Source organism: Cervus canadensis, chromosome 1 (assembly GCF_019320065.1).
Source record: "Cervus canadensis isolate Bull #8, Minnesota chromosome 1, ASM1932006v1, whole genome shotgun sequence".
NCBI lineage: Eukaryota > Metazoa > Chordata > Mammalia > Artiodactyla > Cervidae > Cervus > Cervus canadensis.
Window position 1 is genome coordinate 36,475,809 of NC_057386.1, and position 17,647 is coordinate 36,493,455.

Here is a 17,647-nt window from a genome sequence, read left to right on the forward strand (position 1 = left end):
GAATACACAAAAATAAATCTAGCAAAAGATTTGGGAGATATTTACTCAGAAGAATGCAAAGTGTTATTTAGATAAATAACAAAAAAGTGGAGAAATACACCATGTAGAAGACTTAGAGGACTCGATATTGCAAAGAAACTCATTCTCTTCCAAGTTAATCTAGTTTCAATGCAATACAATTCAAAATCCTAGCCAGTCTTTTTTTTTTTTTTCGAGAAATTAACCAGCCAAAATGGAAATGGAAATTGAGGGTCAAAAATAGGCAAAGAAATACTAAAGAAAACTAAAGAATTTAAACCATGTAACAATGCCATTAAAAGATACAGTAATTAATGAGTGGAGTATTGACGCAAGGATCAACAACTGAGAAATGAAACAGAATAGAGTCCAGAAACAGATTCACGGAGGTGCAGTCATCTGACTAATGGGAAATACAGCGGGAAAAAGATGGTCATTTCAATAAATGGGACTGGATCAGTTAGATATCAATATTTGTGGGGGGAAACATATCTTCTTGATCTCTACCTCACCCAATATCATAATCAACACTAGATTAATAATAGATCTAAAGGTTAAAGGGAAAGCAATAAATAGTTCAGAAATAAAATATAGGAGACCATTATCAAAGACTAAGCAAAGATTTCTTAGAAAAGATACAAAAGGGAATAATGATAAAATGATAAATTGACCCATACTGACATTAAAATCTTCTCTCTCCATCATTAATTGAGTAAAAACCAGTTGTATTCTTACTACAACATCTCATGAATTCATAGTTGCAACATATAATTACAAATCAACCTGAAAATATCAATAGAAAAATGGGCTAAAGGCCTGGAAAGAGAATTGACACAACAAAATATACATATAGCTTCAGTAGTCATCAAGGAAATGCAAATTTAAAACATAGTAACACTACACACAGACCAAAACAGCTTAAATGAAAAGGATGGGAAAATGTAAAATAATTAGGAACAACTGGAACTCTCACGTGCTGTGAAAGGGGAGGAAAACCAGCTCAAGAACTTGGGGAAACTGTCTAGAACTGTCTACTAAAATCAGATATATGACAGACAAAAGAGTATAAACAACATACATTCATTGCTATAAAGTATAAAAATGGGTAAAATTAAATTATACTGCTAGGAGTGATTACTCTTGCAGGAACAATGATAAGATAATATGAGGGGAATTACAGAGTGTGGAAAATGTGTTTGTTATGTGAGGACTGGTTACTCATTTTTTTTTTTTCCAGTTTGTAAATATTCCTGCCAAAATTTTCAGATTTGGTTTCATTTCATAAACTTTGCAAACGTCAGTGTTTACTATGTCTGACTATTATACTACCTGGAGTCCTTTTATGTCTTTCATCTGCTGGTTCTTATTTTTGATACCTCATTTCCTTGTGTATCTGCTTCTCTTTGGTCTTATGCTTGATACTGTGTTTGAAAAAATTATTCAGAGAAATAATGTGAAGGCTAGGGTGACTTTATTTTCCTCTAAACATGGTTTTTTTTTCAGTTACTTTTACTTAGTATTTGGAGTCACTAGCAATGTGGGCTTGTGAGTGTGTGCTCAGTCACGTCTGACTATTTGTGATGCTATGGACTGAAGCCCGCCAGGCTCCTCTGTCCATGGGATTTCCCAGGCAAGAATACTGGAATGGGTTGCCATGCCTGCCTCCAAGGGATCTTCCCAACCCAAGGATCGAATCCAGGCTGCCTACATTGCAGGCGAATTCTTTACTAGCTGAGCCACCAGGAAATATGGGCTCACCCCAATCCAAATTTCATACTCGAGACTTTCCATTCCCCTGGGGACTCAAAGCCAGGCAGGAGCACACGCTTGATGTCTTCTTTAACTCTGGTGTACTCTTAAACTTCAAGGAACCCTTTTAAGAAGGTTTCCTAAAAGGAAGACTTCCCCATATGGAGCTCGTTTATTCCTTGTAAATAAAATTCATTTCCCAAGACCTTTTCTTATAGATATTAACACTGGAGCAATTATCCAGGTTCATCTCAACAAACTGTCATGGGATTGCTTCCCCAAGGCCTTGTCAAAACTGATAGTAGGCGTGCCCCTAGAACACTCCTTTTTCTTTATGAATATGAGACTGAAACATCATTTCTCAGATTCCTCATCCTCATCAGGACACCCACAGCCTTCCATTCTGTCTCCTCTCTCACAGGGACAGAAGATCCAGGCACTAATACCTTCTTCCCATCTTTAGCCAGTAGGACAAATCACTAAGTCCTATTGACAAAGCAATGTCTTAGGGTCCTCTGTGTCCTGACTGAACTTTTATCCTATATAGGAGGAAACTGGAGGCAGCAGAACCAAGTGACTCTGAGAGCCACATTAACAGAGAGTAAGGTATGACCATCACAAGCTCAAGTTGTCTTTTTTCTCCTTTCCCTATCTTCTCTCTTCCCCAGTTTCTCTGTCTCAAAAACACAATCACAAATATTGAAAGAACACTCATACAATCCAATTCCTTAGTATTTAAAGATAATATAAAATGTCATCTAATTCTTATAGCATGCTATAAAATGCTGTCACATGACTTGCTGCACCTGCTTCTCAAACTTGCAAGAAAGTCTTTATGGACGAGATGAGGTGGCTCTGGGAAGATGTATGCCCTCCTCAAGGTCATGCAGCTAGGGGGTGACACAAGAGATTCAAAAGACTAGTATTCCAACATCAAGCATGGAATATTTTCCCATACCACCTCATATTCTCCCCTCTCCACCCAGCCACACTCCAGCGGAGTTTGTGTCTCTAAGGCTATCTGACCACACCAGTGTTCAGAAACCACTGACTTATACAGAGGCAGAGCAGTGGTTCCGCTACGTGAATGATCAGAATCACCAGCTTATTGCTTAAAAAGGACTTAGTTCTCAGAAAAGAACCAGTATTTCAAGGAAGGAGAAACAAAGAGATGAGAAAACAAGCTTTTTGTTTTAAAGCATCACTGGTGATTCCAGTGTATGCTAAAGTGTGGGAGACACTTACCCTTGAGGGCAAAAGCAAAGATACTAATTTCTCTGGGTGTCCTCTGACTTTTCCCAGCGCTCATACTTGCCTCCCACCCTCCCTCCCATCAGGCAGATGCCCCCATAGGGTCCTGAACTTCCAACAATAGGCTGTGAAAGTAAGCAGTTTTCTGATGAGGTCTAAGGAGGTGGAAAACCTTGGTCTCCATGGCAGAAACAGGTAGCGGCCAGGTATGCTCAGGGTTAGGGATCACTCAGGGAGTCAGTTTTTCCTTCTTAGGCTAGTCTGTGGGTCTTGGAGTAGTCAATTCTGTTTTTCTAAGGGGGTGGGCAGCTTTCGTTTTGCTAGCCTCAAGTTTCCAGGTTTTCTATGTCTTTCCAGCTCCAGACTAACATAAAGTGCATACACCTAGCTTGGAACTCTCCTGGTCAAAGTTTCATCTCTGCCACGGTATCACTTGGTGACCTTGGGGACAGATCTCAAGCTAAAACCTTCCTTTAATCACTAGGAGAAATAAATGAGCTCATTTTTGGTATAGAACCATAGATGAATTTTATAGTAACAACAGATGAAGGAAGCTGTACATACACAAAAGTCTCTGGAGCCTGTGATGAGAGTTGGGCCCATTTTCACTCAAATGTTACTACCACAAGATTAGTCTTCGAGTTTGGATTCTTAATGTTGAAAGAGAGTTTAACCATCACCCACTTCCAACAGAAGCTTGAATCAGCTCTGAAACAATCACTCAGCCCGTGGGATCATGTTCGAATGCCTCTGTGATGAGAAATTTACACCCACACCAACCCTCCTTGTTAGCTTAAGTCTTCTGGAAGAGAGCCCAGATCATCTTTTACTACCTGGGTCCTGACTTGAACAAATCCTATCCTTGCATACAGGAAACCTGCATTAATACACTCCCTCACTCTGTGTCTCCCCTTGTAGATATCACTAAGGTGCCAGTCACAAAGAGTCTCCATCAGGACCATTCCCTGCAGACACAGGTAGGGTGAGGCAGCTCCTATCTATGTAGGGGGCAGAACCAGGTCCAGAATTGTGGAGACTGGAGCCACTGATGCCTCTTTATCTTGAGAGTATAGTTTTTTAACAGGAAGACATAGGAGATAATCAGAAATTTGAGAAAATAGTTAACAAAATGACTCGTTTAATGATCATCCCCATTTGGGTTGGAGAATTGCTTCTGTCAACTCTTGATATGGTTTCTGTGTGTGTGTGTATGTGTGTATGTGCTCAGTCGTGTCTGACTCTTTGCAAACCCATGGACTGTAGCCTGCCAGGCTCCTGTGTCCATGGAATTTTACAAGCAAGAATACTGGAGTGGGTTGCCATTCCTTACTCCAGGGTATCTTCCTAACCCAGGGATCGAACCCTAGTCACTTGCGTCTCTTGCACTGGCAGGCAGATTTACCACTAGTGCCACCTGGGAAGCCGATATGGTTTTTTTTGTTGTTTTGTTTTTTCTTTTCTTTCAAAATTTTTATTTTATCTTTTCCCCATTTATTTTTATTAGTTGGAGGCTAATTACTTTACAATATTGTAGTGGTTTTTGCCATACATTGACATGAATCAGCCATGGATTTACATGTATTCCCCATCCCGATCCCCCCTCCCACCTCCCTCTCCACCCGATCCCTCTGGGTCTTCCCAGTGCACCAGCCCCGAGCATTTTTGTGAAGTAGAGTCATTTGTTTCTTGCTCCTTTCAAGATTTTCTCCTTGTTTCGCCTTTCAGCATTTTTCCTATGATGTGTATGTTTGTGGATCTCTCTCTGTTTATCTCACTTGGAGTTTGCTAAGATTTTGGATGTGTATCTTCCAATAAATTTGGGGAGCTTTAATAATTAATTTTTCAAATATTTTTCTGCTTCTCTCTCTTTCTCTCCCCTCTTTATGGTACTCCCACTACATATATGTTGGTGTGCTTAATGGTGTTTTACATTTCTCTTCATTTTTAATTATTTTCTTTTTTTTTTCAACTTGCATAATCTATATCCATCAATCTAGAGTTTACTAATTCTGCCGGTTCTAACCTACTGTAGAGGCCCTCTAATGAATTTTTTATTTTAATTATTTTACTTTTCAACTCCACAATTTCCATATGCTTATATTTTAAAATTTCCTTCCTCCTATTGATAATCTTGATTTAATTTGGCATTGTCATTATACTTTCTTTTACTTCTTCAGTCATATTCTCCTTTAGTTCCATCAACATATTTCAGTGGCTACTTTGAAACCTCTCTCTGTTAAGCCTGTCATCTGGTCATTCTCAGAGGCAGTGTCTCTTGCCTGCTCTTTACTCTGCTGTATGGGTCATATTTTTCTGTTTATTTTTATGACATAATCATTTGCTGGAAATGGGGCATTTTGGCTAACACACTGTAACAACTCTGGGTACTGAACCTCCCTTCTGGATCTTACTATTGTTATTTACTTATTTGTCTAGCATTGACTAAATTATTTTATGATAGCCAATTTTACCTCCACAGTGTTAAGCCTCTGATGTTGCTCCTAGGGCAGCACGACCATGGATGTGTTTACAACACTGAACTGACAGTAATATTGGTAGACCTCTTCTTCTCTTTACCTCAAAATACTCAGCTGTTAAATGCTACTAAATAGCAGCTGATGCTCTATTATTTTTAACAATTCTCTGGGGCATAAATTGCTCTACAAAATAATCCAATCAAATTGCGACTCCTTTGAAGGAATAATGTTGTAGGTCAGAGTTTAGTATCTGTTCTGTCCCCAAAAAGGCTCCTCTCTGCTGTCTTATTCTTCAGTTTTCCACATGAGCTGACCTATAGCCTAGGCTGTATCAGTATTAAATCCATGAATCTCCTCTCAATTGCCTTTTGCCACAAACTCAGCAGTTTTGAGAGCATCTTTTGGCCTGAACTTCCATGCTCTGTTGCAAATAAACTTGGTTAAGAGCTACTTTTAGGGCTGTTTCTTTGCCCAGTTAAATCTCTAAGCCATGGCTCTGGAGCTGGGGGTGAGGAAACCGCAATCTTTCTGAGTAACCCCGCAACCCCTAGAAGCTGAGCGCTTTGTTGAAGTGTAATGGGATTGTTAAATGTTATATTTTATCCTAATCTTTGTTAATTATTTTTTACATATAATAACTACAGGTAATGTTTTTTGACTGCTCACTGCAGACCAGCTCTTCATGTTAAGCATATTGTTACTTACTTTATCCTTCTCCTGATCCATTTACACAAGAAGAAATGGATTATTAAAGAGCTCAGGTAATTTACTAGAGAATTCGCAAGTGGATACACTCACACTTGAATTCGAGTGTTCCAACAATACAGTCTTAGTAACTGCAAAAAATGACTATGGGAGCAGTATTAGTTTGGGATCCATATACTGTACGATTGTCCAGTTTAATGTAAATCCTTTTTTTTTTTCTCTTATTGAGGTGGCCAAAAAGTTTGCTTGGTTTTTCTTTTTGGCCAAATCAATATCTTCCCTCTTTTAAAACCCTCTTTATTTCTAATGGCATTTCAGGTAAGTATCTTAGATTTCCCACAGGCAAACAGTGATAATTTTTCCTTCTCTTTTTCAATATTTTTACTTACCCTTTCATTGCTCACTTATATAACACCCATTTTTATAATGGATATACCTATTTAAAATACAACTGGAAAACTTACATAATACCACAGAACAACATACAAATATTTAAGCACTTCAAGAGTATTTATGATGATAGGATTTCAAATATGACACAGACATAATGCCTATAATATTGAGTATGCCAAATTTGAAGTTCCTGGAATGCTAAAGGTGCATAATGATTTCTCATGTTCTATTCTTGTATCTGTTATTACTTTCTTTCTAATGTAAAAAGAAATTATAAAACTGGGTCTAAGATACTTTAATGCTAAGAAAACAGATGACTTTGCTTATCTGAGTGTGTTTTTTCAATTGAGGGCACTTAACAGATGCTTGTTGGTGCTGATATTGCAGACAGTTGGGAAAATGCATGGAGGCAATCAGACTGGGGTCTCTGACTTCCTCCTCCTGGGGATCTCAGAGAATCCTGAGCAAGAGCGGGTCCTGTTTTGGATGTTCCTGTCCATGTACCTGGTCACGGTGGTGGGAAATATGTCCATCATTTTGGCCATTGGCTCTGACTCCCGCCTGCACACTCCCATGTACTTCTTCCTGGCCAACCTCTCCTTCACCGACCTCTTCTTTGTCACCAACACAATCCCCAAGATGCTGGTGAACCTTCAGTCCCAGAACAAAGCCATCTCATACGCGGGGTGTCTGACCCAGCTCTACTTCCTGGTCTCCTTGGTGACTCTGGACAACCTCATCCTGGCCACGATGGCATATGACCGATACGTGGCCATCTGCCGCCCGCTCCACTATGTCACAGTCATGAGCCCTGGGCTCTGTATTTTGCTCCTCACCTCATGTTGGGCACTTGCTGTCCTCTATGGCCTCATGCTCACCCTCCTCATGACCAAGGTGACTTTCTGTGGGTCCCGGAAGATACACTACATCTTCTGCGAGATGTACGTCCTACTGAGGCTCGCCTGTTCCAACACTCAGATCACTCATACAGTGCTGATCACCACAGGCATCTTTATCTTCCTCACTCCCTTTGGGTTCATGATGGTGTCCTATGTCCGGATTGTCAGAGCCATCCTCCGAATACCCTCAGCTTCCAGCAAATACAAAGCTTTCTCCACCTGCGGTTCCCACTTGGCTGTGGTCTCCCTCTTCTATGGGACCCTTTGTATGGTATATCTGCAGCCCATCCAAACCTACTCCATGAAGGACTCAGTAGCCACAGTGATGTATGCTGTGGTGACCCCCATGATGAATCCTTTCATCTACAGCCTGAGGAACAAGGACATGCATGGGGCTCTGGGAAGGCTGTTTCGAGGGAAAGGCTTTCAGAGGTTGACATGAGGGCAATATTGTAAAAGGGGCATTGAGTGGTCACTGGGAATTTCTTCCTCCATGTACAAGACATCTTACGAAATAAACATGACTAGGGCAAAACTATAGCTCAGAATTAGTGTATGTGTTTGTGGTGAAGGAAAGAAATACACATATAAACCAAATTCCCCAAGCACAAAAGTCTTGGAAATAAATAAGATCACACTAACATCGTAACCAGTACCAGCTTTCCTGGTGGCTCAGCTGGTAAAGAATTCACCTGCAATGCAGAAGACCCCAGTTTGATTCCTGGGGTGAAAAGATCACCTGGAGAAGGGATAGGCTCCCCACTCCAACATTCTTAGGCTTCCCTGGTGGTTCAGTCAGTAAAGAATCTGCCTGCAATGAGGGAGACCTGGGTTCAATCCCTGGGTTGGGAAGATCCCCTGGAGGAGGGCATGGCAACCCACTCCAGTATTCTTGCCTGGGGAATCCCCATGGACAGAGGAGCCTGGCTGGCTACAGGCCATGGGGTCGCAAAGAGTCAGACACAACTGAGCGACTAAGCACAGCACAGCACAACAGTAATACCAGAATTTTGTAGCATAAAATCCTTCAACTTAGGCCTTCCCGATGGCTAAGCAGGTGAAGAGTCCGCCTGCAATGCAGGAAACACAGGAGACCCTGGTTCGATCCCTGGGTCAGAAAGATTCCCTGGAGAAGGAAATAGCAACCCAACTCTAGTATTCTTGCCTGAAAAATCCCATGGATAGAGGAGCCTGGAAGACTATAATACAAAGGGTCACAAAGAGTCGGACATGATTGAGCTACTAAGCACATAGCATGTATCTTCAATTTACCTGACCACAGTACTACAATGCCAAGAATATTTCTTTCTGGAAAAATACAGTATTCCAACATGTTTAGTAAATAAGCAAAATGAACCTGTGTCAAAACTATTTTACTTTAAGCAAATCTTACAATGACCACTGTAAAGAAAAGTTATGACATGAAAAATTTAACAAGCAGAAACTAAAATAAAATGTTTAAATGGTTTATTTTTCCATATAATTATAAAATGAACAATGACATTGTGAAATGTTGTTGTATTAAATGAAATAATTGGGCATCAAATCATTTAGAGATTTTTGAGTATCTTTAGGATTTAGCAAAAATTTTGTGCTTCGAACAGAGACATTCATATGGCCTGTTGCCACGTGAGAATATAGACAAATAATACCACTCAATTCACCATATTTGTTTGTGTTGTTGATGAAAAGTTTGATCATTTCTCTGAAATTTTGGCTAGGACTCTCCTAACAGGTTCAGTATCAAGATATTAGTTGAAAATATGCTGGGGGAAAGAAAAGCTTCAAATTTTTTATGTGAGATGAAATTGAAATTACTGGCTACAAACTGTACTCTGGCCATATTGGTAATAATATCAAACATTTTTTAAAATAAAATCCAAAGTGGCAACATTTTGCATGACACTGAATATGAGTTTACTTTTTGCAGTAATTTTTCAGTGCTAAAAAGTAAAAAATGAAGCCCATCACAGAACAGTGATTAATATCATAAACTGAATGTGTTCCCAAGAATTGAACTGGTCATCCAACCCTCTACTTAATATCTTGGATACACAAGATTGTGGCCTTTGGTACTGCATGGAGGTTAGGCATCATGGGGCCAAAAAGGCTTTGGAAATGTTTAGAGAAAATGAGTTACTCATGTGAGGCAAAAAAAATGTAATTCTAATATTTGCAAAGCTTTGATTAGATACACGGCCTTGATTTGACACTGAAAATCATGTAACCACTCTGAATATTTCTCTGCAAAGGAATTCACAAATAATTGCACAAATAAATAATTCAATTGACTGATTCCTTCTTTAAAAACTGTCTTTGCAAACTTAATTTGGCAAAGAATAATGCAAGCTACTCACAATTGCTAAAATGCATTTATAGAAATGAAAGTAATAACCTGTCTAGATATCTAAAATTATAGAGTTGAAGAATGAATTATTTTAAAAGATTTCTTTATTACCAATTATATGACAATAAAATAATATTATGTGTTATATGAACATTTTAGCTCACCTCTCTCAATATAATGGTATAAATAAAGAGCAAAAAAATAACATTAATGATACAGTGCAATGTAATATTGAAAAATATATAGCAACCTCAGAATATCAAAATTCTATTTATATCATCAGAAAAGCAACTCTAAACATAAAAATGCTTGTGCAAAAATTTGACCTATATTCAAAGTGTATGCATTTGCAAACAGCTCTTATCTATTATTAAATAGGAAAAAACTCTAAATATCACTCCTGGTTATTAGACACAAGTCTGAATTTTCTACTAGATAATTCAAGAGAAAAATAAAAGATGTCACACTAGTCAGAAAGAAAACTGCCAGATTTTGTTTCTAAATCAAAGGAGTAACAAGATACAATAATATATTTCATGATTAAATATTTCTATTTTCAATTATAATTTATTCAATATGAAAGTTATATCATCTCTAGTAGCATAGATTTTTGAGTCATGGTAGAGGTATATATACTCCATGTATTCATAAAAGAAAATATCTTTGACCATAACCCTGCAGTTGAGTTTTCTTAAATCTGATACACTTTACACTCATCATATTTCTTGCTTGGCTCCCCAGGAATACAGTTTATAACTTCTGTTCTATAATTTCTGATTGTGTATGAAGAAAACAGCAATTCAATGCCTCAATAAGAAATATGAAAAGTACATGAAAAATCGGCATGATTGATTAACAAGTGATTGGAACTGGACAGAATCCACCGTTATAATGGAAGAGAGTAAGATGCTATAGTCTGAGGATGCAGTATTGTATGGTCATGGAGATCTAGAGCTGTGAAGCCAAACTACCTGAGTTCAGATCTTAACTATACCACTTACTTCTTATGTGATGTTGGACAGTAAATTAATGTTTCTATCACTTTGTCTGTAAAAAGGAAAATAATAGGAGCAACACCATAGAGGTGGTAGATTAACAGATGGGAAAAGTGCCTGACACATACAAAAACACTCAGTAAGTGTTTTTTATTTATTATCTCTCTTAAAGGAAGGTTGCTCTGATCTGGGCCCAAAAAGTAAAATTAAAGAATAAAATGCTATAAGTATATGCATGGAGATAAGGTAGTAACAAATGTTTTTAATCATGGTGAAAAAAGGGAAGGTGTATCAGAAATAGAGAACTCCAGGAGTCTCTGTACTTCTGTGAGCCAGAAAGCATACATTTCATTCTTTCTTCATTTGTGAGCATCATTAAGGATTTTTGAGCAGGAAGAAAGCAATGATTCCAGTGATGCTTGAAAAGCTAATTCCTGAATTGACATGGATAGTAGACATTGTGCACAAAAAATATATAAATCTTATTTTCAAACATGAATTCCACCTGGGAAGAGGAAAATAAAGATGCAGAGCAGATGGTTTCCTGACCTCAATTCTACTTCAAACACAGTTTCATGGCCATCATATTTTCATATTAGCCTTTATCATGGGGTTTTGCTTGAATAAAAAGGTTAATGGCTTTAAAACTGAAAAAAGAAAGCCACTGATTTAGAGTAATACTCCACTGGCAACATTACCATAACCACTGAATTAAATAGTGTAAAAATCCCAATTGTTACCATTTTAGAGAGAAAGATATTTTCTTTTTCCAAAAGACTCTTCCCAGGGCTCTTTTCATGTCTCTGTTCCTCGGCTGTAGATGAAGGGGTTCAGCATGGGGGTCACCACGGTGTACATCACAGCCATCACAGTCTCCTTAGCAGTAGAATTATTAGTTGATGGGCACAAGTAGAGACCAATAATTGTCCCATAGAAGAGAGACACCATGGAGAGGTGGGAGCCACAGGTGGAGAAGGCCTTGCGGATACCCCTGGCAGAAGGAACTTTGAGGATGGAGGAGACAGTTCGTGCATAGGACATGATGATGAATAGAAACGGGATCACGAGAATGAGTCCTCCCATGAAAAGTATCACCAACCCATTGACTCGAGTATCAGAGCACGACAGCTTCAACAAAGTAGACGTGTCACAGAAAAAGTGAGGAATCACATTGTCAGCACAGAAGGACAGCCTGGCCATGAGCAGGGTGTGCAACGTAGCATGGGCAGTGGTCAGCACCCAGGACAGCGCCAGCAGAGAGAGACAGAGCCTGGGGCTCATGATGGCGGCGTAGTGCAGGGGGAAGCAGATAGCCACGTAGAGGTCATAGGCCATGGCCACAATCAGGAAGCTCTCAAGAACTCCAAAAAACAAGTAAAAATACATCTGGGCCAGACAGCCTGCGTAGGGGGTGGACGGGGCATGGCTCTTCATATTCTGCAACAACTTAGGCATGGTGACAGAGGAGAAGCAGAGGTCAGAGAAAGACAGGTTACTGAGAAATAAATACATGGGTGTGTGGAGGTGGGGGTCCAGTCGAATCAGGAACATTATGAGGAGGTTCCCCAGGACGGTGGTAACATACATGGCCAGGAACAGAGCATAGAACAGGTTTTGATGCTCTGGCTGGATAGGCAGGCCCAGAAGGAGGAACTCTGAGACGATGGTTTGGTTCCTCTTTGCCATTCTATAACTCTATTATTTATTTTAAAAAATCACAGACCTTAAATCCAAATATAAAAAATAAATAATGTGTATAGCATGTGACTTATTGTCAAATGGTGGATGAGTGAGAAATCAGGCACAGGCAGCAGGTGACTCTACTGAAACTACCCCTTCAAAGTCTGCAATAATATTCATGTCTCTAAATCCAATAACATATCCCATTTAGTACTAATGATCACTTTTTCCTTTGTAGGACTCTCTCATCTCTTGGCCATGGTGATACCTCATGCTCCTGTTTCATTCTGGCCTCCATAACAATGCCTTCTTCACACAGTCATTAGAGAAGTCTTCATGACAAATCATTATTTGAATATTGGGGATCCTCAGCGTATTGTCCTTCTACTCTTATTCAGCCCACACCATTCTTCTCAGTTACAGACCTGGGTGTTCAACTCCCTGATGACCATCTTATTTGCATGTTTCACCTTCACTCCAAGACAAATCTTCCCGATATTAGGCCTGTTGTTTCTTCAGTTCCGTATTTGATTCACTCCCAATGTTCTCTACCTCAGTGACTGACAATACCACCTATAAGATATACAAGCCAGACCTGAGAGCCATCCTTCCTCTTCTCATCTCTCCTTGTTCATTTACTATATGTTTCCAGTCCCGCTTTCTGAACATCTCTCATATATGCCCTTCTTGACATCCTACAGCCACCATTTAGCTCAGTTACTATTCTCACCTGAACAATGTCAACAAATTTAGACTCTAATTTCACTTCCCTACAATGCATTGACATTATCCAGAATCATTCTTTTTATATCTCAAACGTTTCCATGTCACTATTCTAACTGAAGAGTTTCCCCCTTTCCACTAACACAAAGACCTTATTTTATCAGGGTTGACATGGTCCACAAGACCCTTATTTCAGCAAAGCAATGAGCTCATGGCCAACCCTCTCTCTACTCCAAGTAGACCAGGTATCTCTCATTTTCTCAAAGGCAGACTATACTTTCACCCGTCATAGCACGTCATGCTTCCATTACCTGGATGTGTGCTGTCCCCATCCCACTCCATTCCTTCTCCTAGGAACTCATCTTCCAGATCATTAAACATGGATTATTTGCTCTTTGCTAGATGCTAAAGATAAAAAAAGGTTCTACTTTGTTCACTGATGAACCTTAACATCTAGGACAATGAGAAGTACAAAAAGAAAACTTTCAGGCCATCCAAGAGATTACTGGATTGTTTCAACAGACACCAAAAATAGGGAAGGTAGAAACATCCACTGACAGCCTTTCCAAATCTGAGCTACAAATCTGACAGCTTCCTTATCTAAACCATTTGTGTTGATTTCCAAATACTGTACTATAGACTGTCTAGAATTTCTCTCCCCAGGTTAGAAAACTACCCCATCTCAAGCTATCTTATTATGTGGCTTAACATTAATGTACCCAAGCAAGGCTGTCATTTTTTCCTTAAAATTCAGCCCACACAATGTCAATATTGATGTGAGATTCGTGTTGAAGTTTAGAGGTCATGCGTGCATCCATGCTAAGTTGCTTTAGTTGTGTCTGACTCTTTGCAACCCCATGGACTATAACCTACCAGGCTCCTCTGTCCATGGAATTCTCCAGGCAAGAATACTGGATTGGGTTGCCATGCCCTCTTCCAGGGGATCTTCTTGACCCAGGGACTGAACTTGCGAGTCCTGCATTGCAGGCGGATTCTTTACGGCTGAGACAAATGTCATGAAAAAGCAAAGAATAATAAAAATAATTTACAATCTCATGGACCCAGTGCCTGGTCTACTCCCGATACATTTCCCCACAGTGTGAATCAGGATTTGACCAAAAAAAAAGAAAAAGAAAAAAACAGGAGGAGCACTTGAGAATGAGGGAAACTTCTTCTAACTCCAAAGAGACATAGAATAGTACCCTCACTGCAGGATACTCACCAAGATCATAGGGTTTAAACCAGGCAAATGTATGTGTTTTCACACTTGGACAGAAGAAAGATGTTTGTTATATATTAGTGAACCAGAGGATGAATTTCTGACGCCTCAGGAACTTCCATTCCTGGGAACTAGGTAAGATCCATCTATTGTATAAAACGCCTGATTACAGAGTCCAAATCAGTCAGATATCATCTAAAAACGCTGCCCTTGAGGAAACCCACTCCTAATTACCTTTTCCTTACACTTCTCTACATATTACCTTCTTCAGTTTTAAGATGACAATGCTGACTTGTTCCTGACTATCTTTCAAAGCTTCTGTAAACTTGAAATCTCTTTTGAGAATCTCTTGCAAAATATAGAGGACCTAATTATGAAATACTTACAAATACTATATTGACAGAGAAGTTAAATATGGTAGATGCTAATCAACACAGACTTTCTAGAATGTTGAGCAGGGGTTTTTTAGACAGCCTGAAGAAAAATCCCATAGAGTCATGTCATAGAATCTCAGTAGTCTGGATACTCAGGCTGCAAAATCCCTAAGGCCTGGAGGAAGAAATGGCAACCCACTGCAGTATTCTTGCCTGGAGAATCCTATGGACAGAGGAGCCTGGTGGGCTACAAGTCCATGGAGTTGCAAAAGAGTCAGACATGACTGAGTAACTGAGCAAAGGCATGGACTCTCCAGCCTAACTTACCAAGTATGTCTGAGGATGACTTCAGGGCTTTGACCTGGGGGTATTCACTCTTTTATTCATTATAGGCATAAGGAGATAGACTCTGCAGTCATCACCTGATTCTACAACACCCCTTTTGTCATTCTGTCTTACTGGGCCTGAGGGACATTGGGTCCCAACGGATACTAGGACTTGGAAAAACTCATTAATAACAAAGTAAATTTTATTGCTTCTCTGGGACAAATCCCCTGGGAGGTCTAAGGCAGTTATTTCTTAATTACTAAGTCATCTTTGGGTAGGGGAACAGGCAACAGAGGATGCAAGCTCCCGCCCTAATCCCACAGGAATACCCCTCTGACTGTGCTAAGTCACTTCAGTTGTGTCTGACTCTTTGTGACCCTATGGACCATAGCCCACCAGGCTTCTCTGTCCATGGGATTCTCCAGGCAAGAATACTGGAGTGGGTTGCTGTTTCCTTCTCCAAGGGATCTTCCCAACCCAGGGATCGAACCCGCCTCTCTTGTGCCTCCTATATTGGCAAGTGGGTTCTTTACCACTAGTGCCACCTAGGAAGCCCACTCCTCTGGCTACCATAGCCCAAAAGAGCTCGTTCTTCTCTAGGTTCTATATTATTTTCACTCCTGATGTATTTGCCTTCCTCCTTTAGAGGAAAATATAGGAGAACATTGACAAAGATATAGCAAATATCCTTAAACACTAATTATAAAATAAATATTGCTAAATTGGACTGTTTTGCAATTTGTTGTTGTTATTCAGTCCATAACTCAAGTCTGACTCTTTGCAACCCCCATGGACTGTAGTACACCAGGCTTTTCTGACCTTCACTATCTCCCCAAGTTTTCATGTCCACTGAGTCGGTGATGTTATTTAACCATTGTATCCTCTATCACCTCCTTCTCCTTTTGTCTCCAATATTTCCCAGCATCAGGGTCTTTTCCAATCAGTTGACTCTTTGCATCAGGTGACCAAACTATTAGAGCTTCAGCATCAGTCCTTTCAATGAATATTAAAGGTTGATTTCCTTTATGATTGACTGGTTTGATCTCCTTGCAGTCCAAAGGACTCTCAAGAGTCTTCTTCAGCACAATTCAAAAGCATCAATTCTTCAGTGCTCAGTCTTCTTTACAGTCCAACTCTCACATCCATACATGACTATGGGGAAAACCATAGCTTTGACTATACAGACCTTTGTCAACAAAGTGATGCCTCTGATTTTTAATATGCTGCCCAGGATCATCATAGCTTTCCTTCCAAGGAGCAAGCGTCTTTTAATTCATGACTACAGTCATATCTGCAGTGATTTTGGAGGCCAAGGAAAAAATATCTCAATACTTCCACATTTTCTCCTTCTATTTGCCATAAAGTGATAGGACCAGATGCCATGATTTTAGTTTTTTAATGATGCATTTCAAGCCAGCTTTTTCACTTTCCTCTTTCTCTCTCATATTTCTAAATATCCACCATTAATTGAATGAAAGTCAACTACAAAGTTGAAGACTACATACATCTGACAAAGGACTTGTAACCAGAACATATAAAGATCTCCTACAAATCAAATGAAAGAGATAGGTAACCCAGTAGAAAAATGGGCACAAGACTTGGCCAGATAATGTACAAAGAGGATATAGCTCTGGAGAATAACCATATGCAAGGGTACTTAACTTTGTTAGTCAGCAGGGAAATAGAAATGAAAACCACAATGTGATTACTACTATACACTTATCAAAAAACTCACAGGAAAAGGATGGGAAAAATATCAAACCATGTTAAGAATGTGGAACAAGAGGATTCCATTGTTACGGGGCGCGGGGGGGGGGGGGGGGTAAATGTGACTGGCAACTGCTTAGCTCTGTCTTCTAAACTAAACGAGCACCTTCCCTATAATCCAGAAATCCCACTCTTCTGTAGAGATGCTCAGGAAGAACAGGGAGCTTCAGGATTCATAACAGCCAAAAACTGTTCATCAATGGTAGAATGGATGTTGTTAATGGCTTATTCACACAATAGAACTCTACACAGCAATGAAAATGAACAATCTACCACTGCACACAGCAATGTGGATGAACCTCACATACATAACACTGACTGAAACAGGGAGACAAGAAAGAGAACAAAAGGTGCACTTCCATTCAGATCGGCCCAAAAATGGGTAAAATTAATGTGTGCTGTGAATTAGTTATTAATTATTAACAACTGAAAGAGATCAGTCCTGGGTGTTCACTGGAAGGACTGATGCTGAAGCTGAAACTCCAATACTTTGGCCACTTCATGTGAGGAGTTGACTCATTGGAAAAGACCCTGATGCTGGGAGGGATTGGGGGCAGGAGGAGAAGGGGACGACACAGGATGAGATGGCTGGATGGCATCACCAACTTGATGGGCATGAGTTTGAGTAAACTCCGGGAGTCTGAGATGGACAGGGAGGCCTGGCGTGCTGTGATTCACGGGGTCGCAAAGAGTCGGACACGACTGAGCGACTGAACTGAACTG

General features: G+C 39.8%; 2 protein-coding genes across 2 annotated transcripts; one reads left to right on the forward strand and one right to left on the reverse strand.

Annotated features, from left to right (window-relative positions):
• Nucleotides 1–6,944: 6,944 nt before the first annotated feature.
• On the forward strand, nt 6,945–7,934 carry LOC122448081 (olfactory receptor 1D2-like). Its single transcript, XM_043479086.1, has one exon. The coding sequence runs from the start codon at nt 6,993–6,995 to the stop codon at nt 7,932–7,934; it is 942 nt and encodes a 313-aa protein (XP_043335021.1). The 5' UTR covers nt 6,945–6,992.
• A 3,695-nt stretch (nt 7,935–11,629) lies between these two features.
• Nucleotides 11,630–12,520, reverse strand: LOC122448136 (olfactory receptor 1468-like). The gene has a single exon (XM_043479213.1). The coding sequence runs from the start codon at nt 12,518–12,520 to the stop codon at nt 11,630–11,632; it is 891 nt and encodes a 296-aa protein (XP_043335148.1).
• Nucleotides 12,521–17,647: the final 5,127 nt, after the last annotated feature.

Excerpts from the sequence above, each read along its gene's own strand:
- LOC122448081 (XM_043479086.1), top strand. The coding sequence starts at position 6,993 with ATGCATGGAGGCAATCAGACTGGGGTCTCTGACTTCCTCCTCCTGGGG.
- LOC122448136 (XM_043479213.1), bottom strand. The coding sequence starts at position 12,520 with ATGGCAAAGAGGAACCAAACCATCGTCTCAGAGTTCCTCCTTCTGGGC.